Genomic DNA, 13,097 nt, shown 5'->3' with positions numbered 1-13,097 from the left:
ACGTGAGAAGCACCTGTGACTTTATTTTTCTAATCACACCCAATTTTCCTCCAAAATTCTAAGCTTTAAAACCTAAAGTTGAAAAAAAATCGAAATAAAATCAAGTTTGAAAATTCAAGACTCGGGAAAATAAATCTCTTTAGCCAACGTAAGCCACACGTGCTGCTCACGTGCAAGTCAATGGCCGGAAAAGCTCAGTCAATGCCGGAAACTTCCCTTAGGTCCTTTCTCGCGAAAATAATTACTTTAAGGTGTGTTTTCACAAAAAAAAATTATATAAGGTCCTTTCTCGCAAAATTTGAGTTATAAAAGATCCTTTTTGGCAAATTTCTCGGTACGGATACCTCATGAAACAGCAGTACCCGTGCTTCGTAGTTGACACATATGACGGACAAATAATTCCTTCTTTGATTGCATCTCGTATGAAGTGACAATCTGCTATGAGTAAATATATATATATATATACTAGATTAAGTCCCGAGCACGCAGGGATATTCGAAAATTATTATTTGACCATCTATTTTGTAAAATGTTTAAATGAGATATTTATCCTTTAGATATAATGTGTAATTAATAAAAAATATTGAACGTACTCATATAATAATCTAATATAAACTTTTCGCCCTACTACATATTATATACTTTATATGTTGAATGATAATTTGACCAAAATATTCGTTATGCTTAATAGGTTAATTTGACCAAAATACTGAGTAAATACAGTTTCTATAATTGATATGTCGATTTGACTAAAATATTACCAAAATCGTCTCATACTATCATATTTTATAATCTTATATTTTCCAGACATAAACATTTATAAAAAGGAGAGAAAATAATATAATAAATGAAATAGATATATTTTTTTAGTAAAGTGATTTTTGGCGGGAAAATTTTACACCAGAAAGTGACATGTGTCATTCCTGATGTCTTTAATAGATACTAGATTAGATCCCGTGCACGCACAGATATCTAAAATTATTATTTGACCATTTTTTTATAAAGTGTTTAACCGATATATTTCTCCTTATAAAGCAAGTGCATAATTAATAAATCTTGTACCAGTTTAATATGTAATTTTCGTCCTACTCTGTATTACATATTTTATATGCTTAATATGCTAATTTTTCCATTTGATGGAGTATATTTATTTGACTAAATTATTACCAAAATTATTTTAACCATATTATTATTACGTGATATCTATTAATTGTCATATGTATATTCCAATATTTTTTTACCATACATAATCAATTTATAAAAAAGGATATAAAATAAAAAAGAAATAAAGTTAATATATTTTTACGATAATATTTTTGGCAGGAAAAATTTATACTAGGAAATGGCACGTGTCATTCCTGAAGTCTGTCTTAATATAATGTAATAAATATTACGAGTGGATTATTAAAAAAATATTAATAAAAATGTATAGAATTTCCTAAAATTCAGGTGTTTAATTTTAATTTTCCTCCCCTTTTTAGTGAATGATGACTTTTTCATGTTCTTCTCTCCTTAGCTCTCTGTAGAAATCAAGAAGTTTCAAGAAAGAACCAGTAACACACCGTATAAAAAAAAAGTGCCACCACTATAGCACTGACGTGTCAATATTTAATTGGCTATCACACGCAGTTTGCAACAATATTATGACGTGCAACAAGATCACTGGGAAGAACAACACTCTATCAAATTAACAATGTCCTTGTCCCATTCCTCATAAAACTAACCCCCAAATCATATATATATACAATCATTCTTCTAATTAATCATCATCAAAAATCTACATCCAACAAATAATCCTGTTGCGATCTTCATCTTTTTCCTCTAATACAAATTCCACTGAATTATTTATTGTAAAGGTGACACAAATTTTGATCTGTTACAATGCGTTTCTCGTCGAAGAATTTGGCATTGTACCTTCTTCTCCTCTTTGTTTCAGGTTAGTTTTCGTCTGTTACCACCCTCTTGATTTTGTGTTGTTTGCCTCTTTGGTGTTTAGAAAGTCGCAAATTGTTATGATGCAGATGAGATTCCTAGGTTTTTTCCTTCTGGTTTGATTTTATTTGTTGGAGTATTTGTTATTCTTAATGTTAATGAAATTTATGGTTAGTTTTCTTTTATTGCTCTTAATTTTGCGTTTGTTTGTGTGTTTATAAAGTCGTAAAAGTTGTGAGGTAGACGACATTCGATCATAAGAAACAATGATCACTCTTATGAGTTATTACTCCGTATTTGTTACTTTTGTTTTTGCGATTTTTTTTTTTTCAAAACTACATAACCCATATCATGAAAACCAAATTAAAAAAGGAATTTCTGAAATTTTTAATTAGTTTCTGTTAATTTTTATGATTCTGATCACAATGTGTATAATGAATTGTTATGGTTCAAGAAATTGACAGATTTTTTTTTGGTAATTTTTTTGTGGGACGTAGAATTTTTGCTAGGAGTAACAGTAGCAGCAGATGATCAAACAGTAAAAGGAACAGTGATTGGAATAGATTTGGGAACAACATATTCATGTGTTGGTGTTTATAAAGATGGTCATGTTGAAATCATAGCCAATGATCAAGGTAACAGGATCACACCTTCATGGGTGGCTTTCACAGACACCGAGCGGTTAATCGGAGAAGCGGCGAAGAATCAAGCTTCCCTTAACCCTGAACGAACCATTTTCGATGTCAAGCGACTTATTGGTAGAAAGTAAGTCACATTGATAGTGTAATTTGAACTCGTAACGTGACAATTGACTTTGGATAATAGGGTTAACTTTTTGTGTGTAATTGGATTATGTAGGTTTGATGACCCTGATGTTCAAAGAGATATGAAGATGTTGCCTTATAAGGTAGTGAACAGAGATGGGAAGCCTTATATTCAGGTGAAAGTTAAGGATGGTGAAGTTAAAGTGTTTAGCCCTGAAGAAATCAGTGCTATGATCTTGCAAAAGATGAAGGAAACAGCTGAATCTTTTCTTGGGAAATCTGTCAAACATGCAGTTGTCACTGTTCCAGGTATAATTTATGTTACCCGGACTGTGATACCCATATCAGACACGGCTATTTTGTGAAACCATTGCATGATTTTGGTCCAAAATTAAGTGTCAAAGTGTCAATAGTTACTTATGTTATTGCATTGTTTTTGTAATGATGGATTTCTCATAGAAGTTTGTATGACCTTTGTTGTAGCTTATTTCAATGATGCCCAAAGGCAAGCCACTAAGGACGCAGGAGTAATAGCCGGGTTGAACGTGGCTCGTATCATCAACGAGCCCACAGCAGCAGCAATTGCTTATGGGTTAGACAAAAAAGGAGGAGAGATGAACATCTTGGTGTATGATCTTGGTGGTGGAACTTTTGATGTGAGCATTTTGACAATTGACAATGGTGTGTTTGAGGTTCTTTCAACTAGTGGAGACACCCACTTGGGAGGTGAGGACTTTGACCACAGGATCATGGATTATTTCATCAAGTTGATCAAGAAGAAGCACAACAAGGACATAACCAAGGATAAGAAGGCGCTCGGAAAGTTGAGGAGGGAATGTGAGAGGGCTAAGAGGGCACTCAGTAGCCAACACCAAGTTAGGATTGAGATTGAAGCTCTTGTTGATGGGACTGATTTCTCTGAGCCTTTGACTAGGGCGAGGTTTGAGGAGTTGAACATGGACTTGTTTAAGAAGACAATGAATCCTGTCAAGAAGGCTATGCAAGATGCAGGGTTAAAGAAGACTGAAATCAAAGAGATTGTACTTGTTGGTGGAAGTACTAGGATCCCTAAGATTCAGCAGCTTTTGAAGGATTTCTTTGATGGTAAGGAGCCTAGCAAGGGTGTAAACCCCGATGAGGCTGTCGCCTTCGGTGCTGCTGTTCAAGGTGGTGTTCTCAGTGGTGAAGGAGGTGAAGAAACTCAAGGTAGAAACTTAAGAAATAACTTTTTGATTTTTTTTTCCCATATGAATGTTTCATTATCACTTTGTCTGATGAATTTTGGTGCTTTATTTGATGTAGGTCTTCTTCTTCTGGATGTGGCTCCTTTGAGTTTGGGTATTGAGACTGTTGGTGGAGTGATGACTAAATTGATCCCAAGGAATACAGTCATTCCAACTAAGAAATCTCAAGTCTTCTCCACTTATCAGGACCAGCAAAGCATAGTTGATATTAAGGTGTTTGAAGGTGAAAGAACCTTGACTAAGGATTGCCGTGAACTTGGCAGATTCCAACTCTCTGGCATTCCACCCGCTCCAAGGTAGTCATCTAAACCTTAATCTTTAATAAGAAAAACACGATCTTGTATTCGGTTTGTGCTTGTTTACTGATAAGCTTTGTTTATCCTGTGTTCATTGCAGGGGAGTACCACAAATTGAGGTGACCTTTGAGGTGGATGCCAATGGTATTCTCCATGTAACAGCAGAGGACAAGGCAGCTAAGAACAAGCAAACCATAACCATAACCAACGACAAGGGCCGTCTAAGCCAAGAAGAAATAGACCGAATGGTCAAAGAGGCAGAGGAGTTTGCCGAGGAGGATAAGAAGGTGAGAGACAAAGTGGACTCTAGGAACAAGCTTGAGTCGTATATCTACAGCATGAGAAGCACCATTGATGATAAAGATAAGCTCGCTGATAAGATTGACTCTGACGACAAGGAGAAGATTGACGCTGCCTTGAAAGAAGCTCTTGAGTGGCTAGATGATAACCAGAACGCTGAGAAGGAGGACTTTGAAGAGAAGATGAAAGAAGTTGAAGCTGTTTGTAACCCTGTGATCAAACAAGCTTATGAGAAGAGTGGTGGAAAACCTGCTGGTGATTCTGAAGAAGAGGATCATGATGAATTGTAGATACAGTTAACTAAATTCAGAGGCATTTTCTTGATCAATTCCTTTATGGTGTTATTCTAGGATTTTTGTTCTCCTAAAAGTTGGATCTTTAGGATCCAATATTGACATAATTTTGTTGTTGATATACGACACTGTTTGATTCAGATTAACAAAGTTCTTTCCCATTGTTCTTGTTCCTTATCCATATTATCTCCTTTTGCTGATATTACATAATGTTTTAGCATAGTTCTATGATCTGGGGTTAACTGCAGTTTGCTGTTAGATCGGCTTCTGGTATAATTGCAGCAACACTGCTGCAGTGCGAATTGCTGCAGTATCTGCCTTAAACGATAGGATGTTAAAATATCCTTCCCTGAGTAGGAGTTGTGTGCCTGATTGCCTGCTGTTGAGATTTGCAAAGTTAAGCAAGCTTCGGATCAGATTTCTCCAGTTTGTCTGTCCGGTTTGAAAGAGTTAGATGGGGATATGGGAAAAAATCCGTACAAATCTCCTCTATCTCTATCAATCTCTGTTGTTTTAGATATGGAGAAAAAAGAACGGTAAAAAAGTCCGAGCAGAATAATAGAATGCATACATTTCACTCTGTTCGGAAGCATCCCGAAAAAAACCAAGAAGAATTATGCTTTTTTAACTAAAGGATTCTGTAGTTTCTCAAGCTCAGTGTGAACATTAAGATGCACATGTTCAGCTAACATAAGTTCTATGCAGCAAACTTTCTACAAAGTAATGCTTGTACCAACTCAACTAACAACAAAAAGTGTACTACACTATTACTAACTAGAATGTATGAGAACAATATCACAGGGGATCCATTGGTCTTGCTCTGATGTAAACCAAGTGGAGCAGCAAATCAAATTATCACACACCCAACTCGAACTTTCAAAGAAAACTGCAATTTGTGAAGTGATCACCTCTTTCGTTTTGATAGCTTTGCAGATATTCGTTCTTTAACTGTCATTGAATTTGACTGATGTCTGGACTTTCTACTGCGAGATTTCCGTGGTTTTCTAGTTGACCTTCTCCTTGCTAGACGCTGTTTGCGAATTTCAGGATCTGCCCATCCCTTACCCCATTCCGAGAAAGAAGAATAAGGCTCGTGTGCTCGGGTAGCTGATAACAGCATATCAGCCTCAGGATAAGCATAAAAATCTTGTTCTGTATCAGATTCGAGATATCTAAGTCCCTGTTTAGTCAACTCGGGGCATTTTATCTGAACACCATTCATGTTACCTCCTTCTTTGATAAAACCTTTGTCCTGCAAAAGACGAGCAAGACCTCGCCACCATAGCTGATCACTAGCTAGAAATTGCTGAGACTGTTCCCTTATTTTTGTCACAAACAGCCTTAGAGTTGGCCTCTCACTTGATCTGCTTCTCTCTATCTCACCACCTATATAATCATCATACGAATATTCTTCAAAACTTTGTTGTTTGTAGTGAGCAGCAATAACTTGCATGAAAACTGTAGCCTCTGCTTTCATATTCTGCAATTCAGGAGGTCCATTTGTGCATACATCACATGACATACACCTCTCCTGATGGAAAACCTCCCCAAAGTACTCAACCAGTACTTTTGCGCGGCAAATTGAAGTATTCATACCATATCTAAAACAATCAGTTAGCATCCTGTATGCGTTTTTCTTTTGTTGTTCAGTTCTTTTATTGGGTAGGAGTGTTGGCAGTCTAGATAGGTTTGCATACAGAGTGCAATCTGCTAATTTGCCATCTCGTCCAGCACGCCCTGCTTCTTGATAATATGCTTCTAGACTCTGAGGCCATCCATAATGAATAATCCTTCGTACGTTTAGTTTGTCAATGCCCATTCCGAAAGCAATAGTTGCAACAACTACTTCTAGAGTATTTTCATGAAATTCCTTGTGGACCTGTCTAAGATGCGACTTTGGCAACTGAGAAAAGGAATCAAAGTCAGTAGCTCTTACGAATTATATTACAGATGAAAGAACATATTTCAATATTAAGAATAGTGCACAAAAGGAAAAAGAGCATCTTTATGATGTCAAACAACTAGCACTCGCATGAAGATAAACCTTTAGGAACCTGATAAACAAGACCTGTTTTGAATGCCAATGAAATAGCTTCTTTTCTTTTTTTTTGAGGAAAGAAATAGCTTCTTCTTGGCACACATAAAAAAGACATACTATATATTAAAACTACAAATCTCACCCGATAAATCACTATATAGACATATGGTCATAAATAATACTTGATAGCTTAAAAAGTCAAAATGTGAATAAGATTACCTTTGCATTATAAGCCGCAGCCTTGACACCCTTTGTACAAAGATATTTTGATATAGCTACTGTTTGTTTTCGTGTCGGAACATATATGATGGTCGGTCCTTGTTCCAAAGAACAATTCATAGGTTGTGATCTTTCTGCTGGCCGTGGAGAAAAATGTGGTAGCTCAGTAGATTTGCTGATCTGTACGTCATCAACCAATGACTTCCCACAAAACTCACCACAAGAAACTGCCATGGCATGAAATATTAGAATAGTAACTTCCATGTAAGTGGTAAAGAGTAACTCGCCATTAATTATGCATTTATTTAGATAATATCAAGTTGTCAACCGCACAGACATACCATCAAAGTCATCTGCAGTCTGGATGTCATCAAAATCATCTTCCAGAAACTCAACTGATAACTGTCTTCCTTTCGAAGCACTGAAAGCAATATTTTTACGCGAGCTCAACTCATCATCCTGCTCATCCATTTCATCCCCATCACTGCTATCAGAAGTCGCGCTACCGGAATGTTCTAATGCGTCTTCAAGATCCTCTGTGACCGCCCTAGTATAATCACTTCTTTCTTTTGTTGTTCTCTTGCTAGAGTATGCTTTCACTAATTCTTGGAAATCCTTAACATAAGACGTAGATGATGTCCTACTATGCATTATCTGAAAGATAGCAAACCATTAAAACCAGTCACACTAAGAGTGAGAATAAATATGAATATGTGCCCGTGTATCAAAATACGAAATTAGAAAAGCCAAAAGAGATGATATAAAACATGGTCTTATGAAACAGAAGACATACTGAGAATTTAAGGTTTGGACGGAAGAATGTCGTAAGCACAACTTTTACATCCTTTGACAATTTAAGCGACTTAAGAATGTCTTCTCTGACATGATCAGTGGCAGTGGCAGTCAATGCCATTATTGGAATGTCAAATTTCAAGAAATTCAAACTGCTGGCACTAAAACTTTCACGCAACACAGACAATCGCCTACAAGAACACAGATAATCGATTAAAAATAAACGCTTAACAACAAACTGAGCCAACTTAGAAACAGCTATGACATCCCTTTCCCTTAGATTGATATGACTAGACAATAAGAAGACAAAAAGAGACAGCTGAGCAAGGTGAATTCAAATTACCTACATGACAGAAATATGGTTCTTAACTTTTTCTCGCAAAAATCATTGTAAACTTGTACTCCGTAATTGATAGATCAATCAGTGTACCGAAATCTATGCAACTTCTGATATACTAGACAACAACTACCAGAAAAAGCAAACAGACATAGGGAAGCTTTTGAGCTTTGCCGTAGTCTTGGTATCACTGAGACACATACTTGCTACTCTGCGACTACTCTACCTAGTTGAATCTCAAGTTGGATTGATTAACAACAACAGAAAATAGTTAGGCTCCTCTATAATAATTCCAAGTTTCAAACAGAAAATATTCCTAATAATCCTAAGTTTTGAGGGATATCTTGCAAAAATGATCCTAAATCTGATACGGAGTAGTTGTTAGATATTCCACCAAATTATATAAGTTGTCTATGCAGTATTTAGCATTATGATGTTCAAGGTATAATCAAAAGCTATTTATACCGTCCCCTATCAGCTATTTGTTTTCCTTTCTTCTTTGCTTCCACTTCTTACTCTTCTTTCCCTCTGCCGCATGGCCTGCATGTACATCAGATATCTTCTCCACCCTCTTAATTTTTTACTTTAACTCAACTTTCTCTTTCTTTTGACTGACTACTACTTTTAATCCAAAATCAGAATGAGATGAAATCTCCTACAACAGGCCACTCCTATTGAAATAGGTAAACAGAAGGCAGCAATTTAATTGACACAAGAGAGCCTCAAACATTTCCAGAAGATAGCCTCAAACCAGGATTATTTTGGAAATATTGCAAGTTGAGATTACTATCAGGAGATACGAAAAAACTATTGGAAGATACTTCGATTAAAGTTAGGAGACTGGTCAAACATAAAATCCCTTTAAAAATGTAAGAGTAGCGGTACTACATATATCATTCTTGTTTATCTTGAGAACAAAAAGTAGAAGCTTCATATGATTCAGATATCGTTTAATGTTCTGAAGTAAAAAGATATTGTTTCCACCTCAAAGTGATATGCCATATCTGATGTTAATGATGCAACTCTGTCAACTGCAAATGTCAATTTCTAGTTTTCCACTACCATAAATTAAATAATAGAAATGATTAAACGATTGTAAGGCCAAAGTCAGCCGCGCACGTCAAGCGGGACATATAAATTTTAGACGCAGGAAGTATCTGGTTTCAGGACAGAGTGAGAGGCCTCATTCTTAGCAACAAAGGCCATACAAATTCACCCTTCGTAAGAAAAGGAAAACATCAGAGTTGCATAACCCCAAACCTACTCTCAGCAGGAGGTGTAATAGCTTGCTAGTCTTGCTACCATTTGCAGTTTAAATCGCATTCTGAACAATTATATTTATATAAGGAAACAAGAATTAAACCTCATTTATACGGGAACATTTCAGAAAATTAATAAACTCTAGCAAACATGGGAATCGACAACAGAACATTAAAATTTGAACTTAGACCTCGCAATAATCAAACACAGGAGCCGTTATATAGTGTATGCACAGAATGGCAATGTGAAAATCATGCATTGTTGGATAAGCAAATGAACATTTCAAACATAAGACATCCAAGGTGAGCAAGAGTGAAACCTGTAATCAGGTCTAAAGTCATGTCCCCATTTTGAAACACAATGTACTTCATCGATGGCAAATAAAGCTATTCCACGGTTCTCCGCAAGCCTCTGAAGTGAACTTATTAGTCTGCATTATACAACTCATCAGGTTGTGAAAACTGACATGATACAGTCCCAAGTGACAACAGCGGGGCATTTAGAAACAATTCAAACTACAAGTAATACCAGATGATGTACAAATGTGTTCACCTAAGCAGTGTTTCGGGGCAAACGTATACGACGGAATACATGCCGTTCATTGCTTTCTTCTCAACGGTGTTATCTGGTTGTCCTGATCCAAGGAAGCATGCAGAGATGCCATGTTTTGATAGCTTTAAGCACTGGTCATGCATCAAGCTTATCAAAGGAGAAATCACGACCACAACCTTCCCTGTCAAAAGCGCAGGCAGCTGAAAGCACAGAGATTTCCCTGCAGAAACATTAAAGCCTCAAAAACATTGACATGGTATATACATAGTACAAAAGGTCAAGAAGTATGCACAGAAAAGGGAGAATAAGAATCAGAAAATAAATACCAGACCCTGTTGCTGCAAGAACAAGAGAGTCTTGCTGAGCAAACCAAGCACCAAGAGCTTCCATTTGAAAACTTTTCAACCCGGAGTACCCAAAATGTTTACGCAGCAGACTGTTGGCTTTCTGGTCCCAGTCTGGTCCAAGTTCTACATCCTCTACTGTTCTATGGGCTGAATTCAGACTGTAAGATGTTTCAGGTGTATAATTTGTTTCAGAAGTCTCTTCAATATGAGGCTTCTGCAATTTATCTTGTACTTCAGGATGTCTTTGCAACTCGGCTTCAGATGTTGTTACCTCGGGAAAATTGTCAGTCTGCCTCTTCTTTGATTTGCCCATGGGTTGGAGATGCTCCAGTATGCTAGACTGTCTCAAGTGACCAAATGGATGCAGTGAAGAGACATCTCTTTTGCGCGAAGGTTTGACATTCTTGGCCATTGTAGCACGGTTTAAACAAGTCAATTCCCCTTTGCTTCCTGTTTAATTAACAAATGATTAACAATGTCACTCAAAGATGGACCTACAGGACATTCAAGTATTCAACACCCATGTCACTAGACTCAGTAAGCATGGCAACAATTGTGCTGGTCAACCGAATATTTCCAATTATAGCACTAAAGCTTCTTAACAAAAATGCACCATCAGGGACAGTAGAAACATCACGGTGACCCACATCAAAAAAACAAACCATAGTGAATTTTCAGCTAAAAAAGATTAATAGAAATGGACAGAGGTCTGTGTTCTCATTTTGGTTAGTGTCTACGCCACACTTTGTTAAACAATGCCATAAAAATAACATCTCCGTTTAAGCTTGGTGTAAAAATATTTGAACACCAAGGAAACTAACCAGCAATAAATTCCACTCAATTCCCACCAATTCCCTCTCCTCTTATGAAATTATTTGCATTTTCTCATGAACTCCTGCATTTCTAAGTTGATTTTCCTCAATTCTTCCCAGGATTTAAAATTTGAAATACTGTGAATCTCATTACTTAACTCTTATATGAATATATCATGAATTTAAATATAATATGCTACATAATTTCATATAAATACTAAACTTGATTACTAGTAATCTTCGAGCAACGGGAAATAATTGCAAATTATTTCATACATTCATAGGCGATTTTCCACCGTTATAGGATTGAAACACAAAAAATCATAGTTCCAAATCGCAATTAAGAGAAACCCTAGACAGTAAATTGGTACAAAAACATAATTAATCGAAAAGGGGGAAATCCCTGATTGCATGTGACAGGGTTATCTGAGCTTAATTCAAAAAGAAATTGAAGGTAAATGAGAGAGAAATGTAGCAGCTTGGATACTTACAAAGTTACAAAACCTAAAAGTTGCGGAAATCGGTGATTTTCTCTCTTGTGCTGAATGTGCTCCCTGTTTCTCTCCAGAAATTTGATTTCGGTGGCCGGTGGAAGGAGAAAGGTTTTTCCACCGTGTGTGCCGCGGAACATAAATTTGGAATTTTAGTCGATATGTTGGATTTCCTTTTCCCGCCTGAGCAAGCTATTTCACTTCACGAGTATTTGTTCCCCGAGTCCGAATCTTACGGGATATGGCAGGGTGACTGTTAAAAACGGACCCGATTCAATCGAGTTTTGGCAAAAATTAAAGTGAATCAAAAAAATCACATCTTCAATCCGATAAGCTGATCCTGCATAACATATAATCGGTTTATACCCGAATCGATTATACCTGACTCGTAATCGATTAATGATCCGATTTGACATGCCTAGTGTTAGAATCCAACATTCCTTGTATTTTGCTTATCTAGTGCTTTCTAGGATCTTTCTAATAGTTTTCTAGGCTCTAGATAGAATTATTATGTTTCTGTAATTCCAGTGTTCACTGGGAAGTTTTAGCTAATTCAAAATAAACCTCTATGACGGGTATGAATTAAACCAATACCTCTCATCAGAAGTTGCATTTGCTTAATTCATGTGATGTTGCTAGCCTTTATAGATATTGTGCTGTCGCATACTTTTAAGCTTTCCAAAACCCACCAAAGTCCCTCAAAACAGATAAACTCTCGTCGATGGTCCCGCTTGTGCCTGATGTGCGCACACAAGCGCCCGTTCGACCCTCGACCCTCACTCTTGTCGCCAATAGGCAAGAGTGCCCTTTCAGAACCAGACGCTTACTCGTGCCCCTACGAGTCACAAGACACTCATTTCGCACAAGGCTTGCCTCCTTGCCGCCAGTAGGCAAGAGGGCGCCGCACGGATCCGGTGTCAAAACATTCTGACCGTGACACTTAGGTACAGACAAAGGATTTTGAATCTTTGTTTCCTTACCTAACTACCTCGCCACCTCGATAATCATATCTCCCTTCCATTTCTCTATCGAATATCGAAATTTTGATAATTTTAAATACGAAGGTCATAGAGATTATGCTTGGACTAGACCAGAAAAAATTTGTCCAAAATTAGGAGCATAACGATTTGAACTGGTTTCAATCTTATTTCTATATTACTTTAGTTATTGAACAAGATACAGTAAAAAAAAAAAAGGTATATAAAAACTAGGAGCAATTGTAATGCCTTTTTTGAAAGGTAAAATAAAACATATAGTGATATTTCCAACATATTCAATGATGATTTTTTTTAAAAGTGGAGTGTTTTTAAAAGTAAATCTGGTACACTCTACGGTTTTTAAAGGGTATTTTACTAGACTGTACACTAGGAATAGGAATGTTTTTACTCAGAGACCGACCGGTTGTTTTCATTACCGTCCA

General features: G+C 36.7%; 2 protein-coding genes across 2 annotated transcripts; one reads left to right on the top strand and one right to left on the bottom strand.

The window, feature by feature from the left end:
• The first annotated feature begins 1,603 nt into the window (after window positions 1-1,603).
• LOC110794679 (luminal-binding protein 4) lies at window positions 1,604-5,006 on the top strand. Its single transcript, XM_021999645.2, has 6 exons — window positions 1,604-1,936; window positions 2,430-2,697; window positions 2,791-3,005; window positions 3,180-3,902; window positions 3,999-4,236; window positions 4,337-5,006. The coding sequence occupies exons 1-6, from the start codon at window positions 1,882-1,884 to the stop codon at window positions 4,824-4,826; spliced, it is 1,989 nt and encodes a 662-aa protein (XP_021855337.1). The 5' UTR covers window positions 1,604-1,881; the 3' UTR covers window positions 4,827-5,006.
• Window positions 5,007-5,374: 368 nt separating this feature from the next.
• Window positions 5,375-11,901, bottom strand: LOC110794680 (ATP-dependent DNA helicase Q-like SIM). The gene is made up of 8 exons (XM_021999646.2): window positions 11,678-11,901; window positions 10,354-10,824; window positions 10,028-10,247; window positions 9,795-9,905; window positions 7,880-8,069; window positions 7,428-7,740; window positions 7,087-7,313; window positions 5,375-6,732 (listed from the first exon to the last, which is right to left on the bottom strand). Exons 2-8 carry the CDS (start codon window positions 10,784-10,786, stop codon window positions 5,734-5,736), a joined length of 2,493 nt encoding a protein of 830 aa, XP_021855338.1. The 5' UTR covers window positions 10,787-10,824; window positions 11,678-11,901; the 3' UTR covers window positions 5,375-5,733.
• Between the last annotated feature and the right edge of the window lie 1,196 nt (window positions 11,902-13,097).

This window comes from Spinacia oleracea, chromosome 4, assembly GCF_020520425.1.
Source record: "Spinacia oleracea cultivar Varoflay chromosome 4, BTI_SOV_V1, whole genome shotgun sequence".
Classification (NCBI taxonomy): domain Eukaryota; kingdom Viridiplantae; phylum Streptophyta; class Magnoliopsida; order Caryophyllales; family Amaranthaceae; genus Spinacia; species Spinacia oleracea.
This window is presented reverse-complemented; position numbering and strand designations above follow the sequence as displayed.

Excerpts from the sequence above, each read along its gene's own strand:
- LOC110794679 (XM_021999645.2), top strand. The coding sequence starts at position 1,882 with ATGCGTTTCTCGTCGAAGAATTTGGCATTGTACCTTCTTCTCCTCTTT. Across the intron at positions 1,937-2,429 it reads TCTTCTCCTCTTTGTTTCAG|AATTTTTGCTAGGAGTAACA; the intron begins GTTAGTTTTCGT and ends TGTGGGACGTAG. Across the intron at positions 4,237-4,336 it reads GGCATTCCACCCGCTCCAAG|GGGAGTACCACAAATTGAGG; the intron begins GTAGTCATCTAA and ends TGTTCATTGCAG.
- LOC110794680 (XM_021999646.2), bottom strand. The coding sequence starts at position 10,786 with ATGGCCAAGAATGTCAAACCTTCGCGCAAAAGAGATGTCTCTTCACTG. Across the intron at positions 8,070-9,794 it reads GACTTTAGACCTGATTACAG|GCGATTGTCTGTGTTGCGTG; the intron begins GTTTCACTCTTG and ends GTGTTCTTGTAG. Across the intron at positions 7,314-7,427 it reads GACTGCAGATGACTTTGATG|TTTCTTGTGGTGAGTTTTGT; the intron begins GTATGTCTGTGC and ends ATGCCATGGCAG.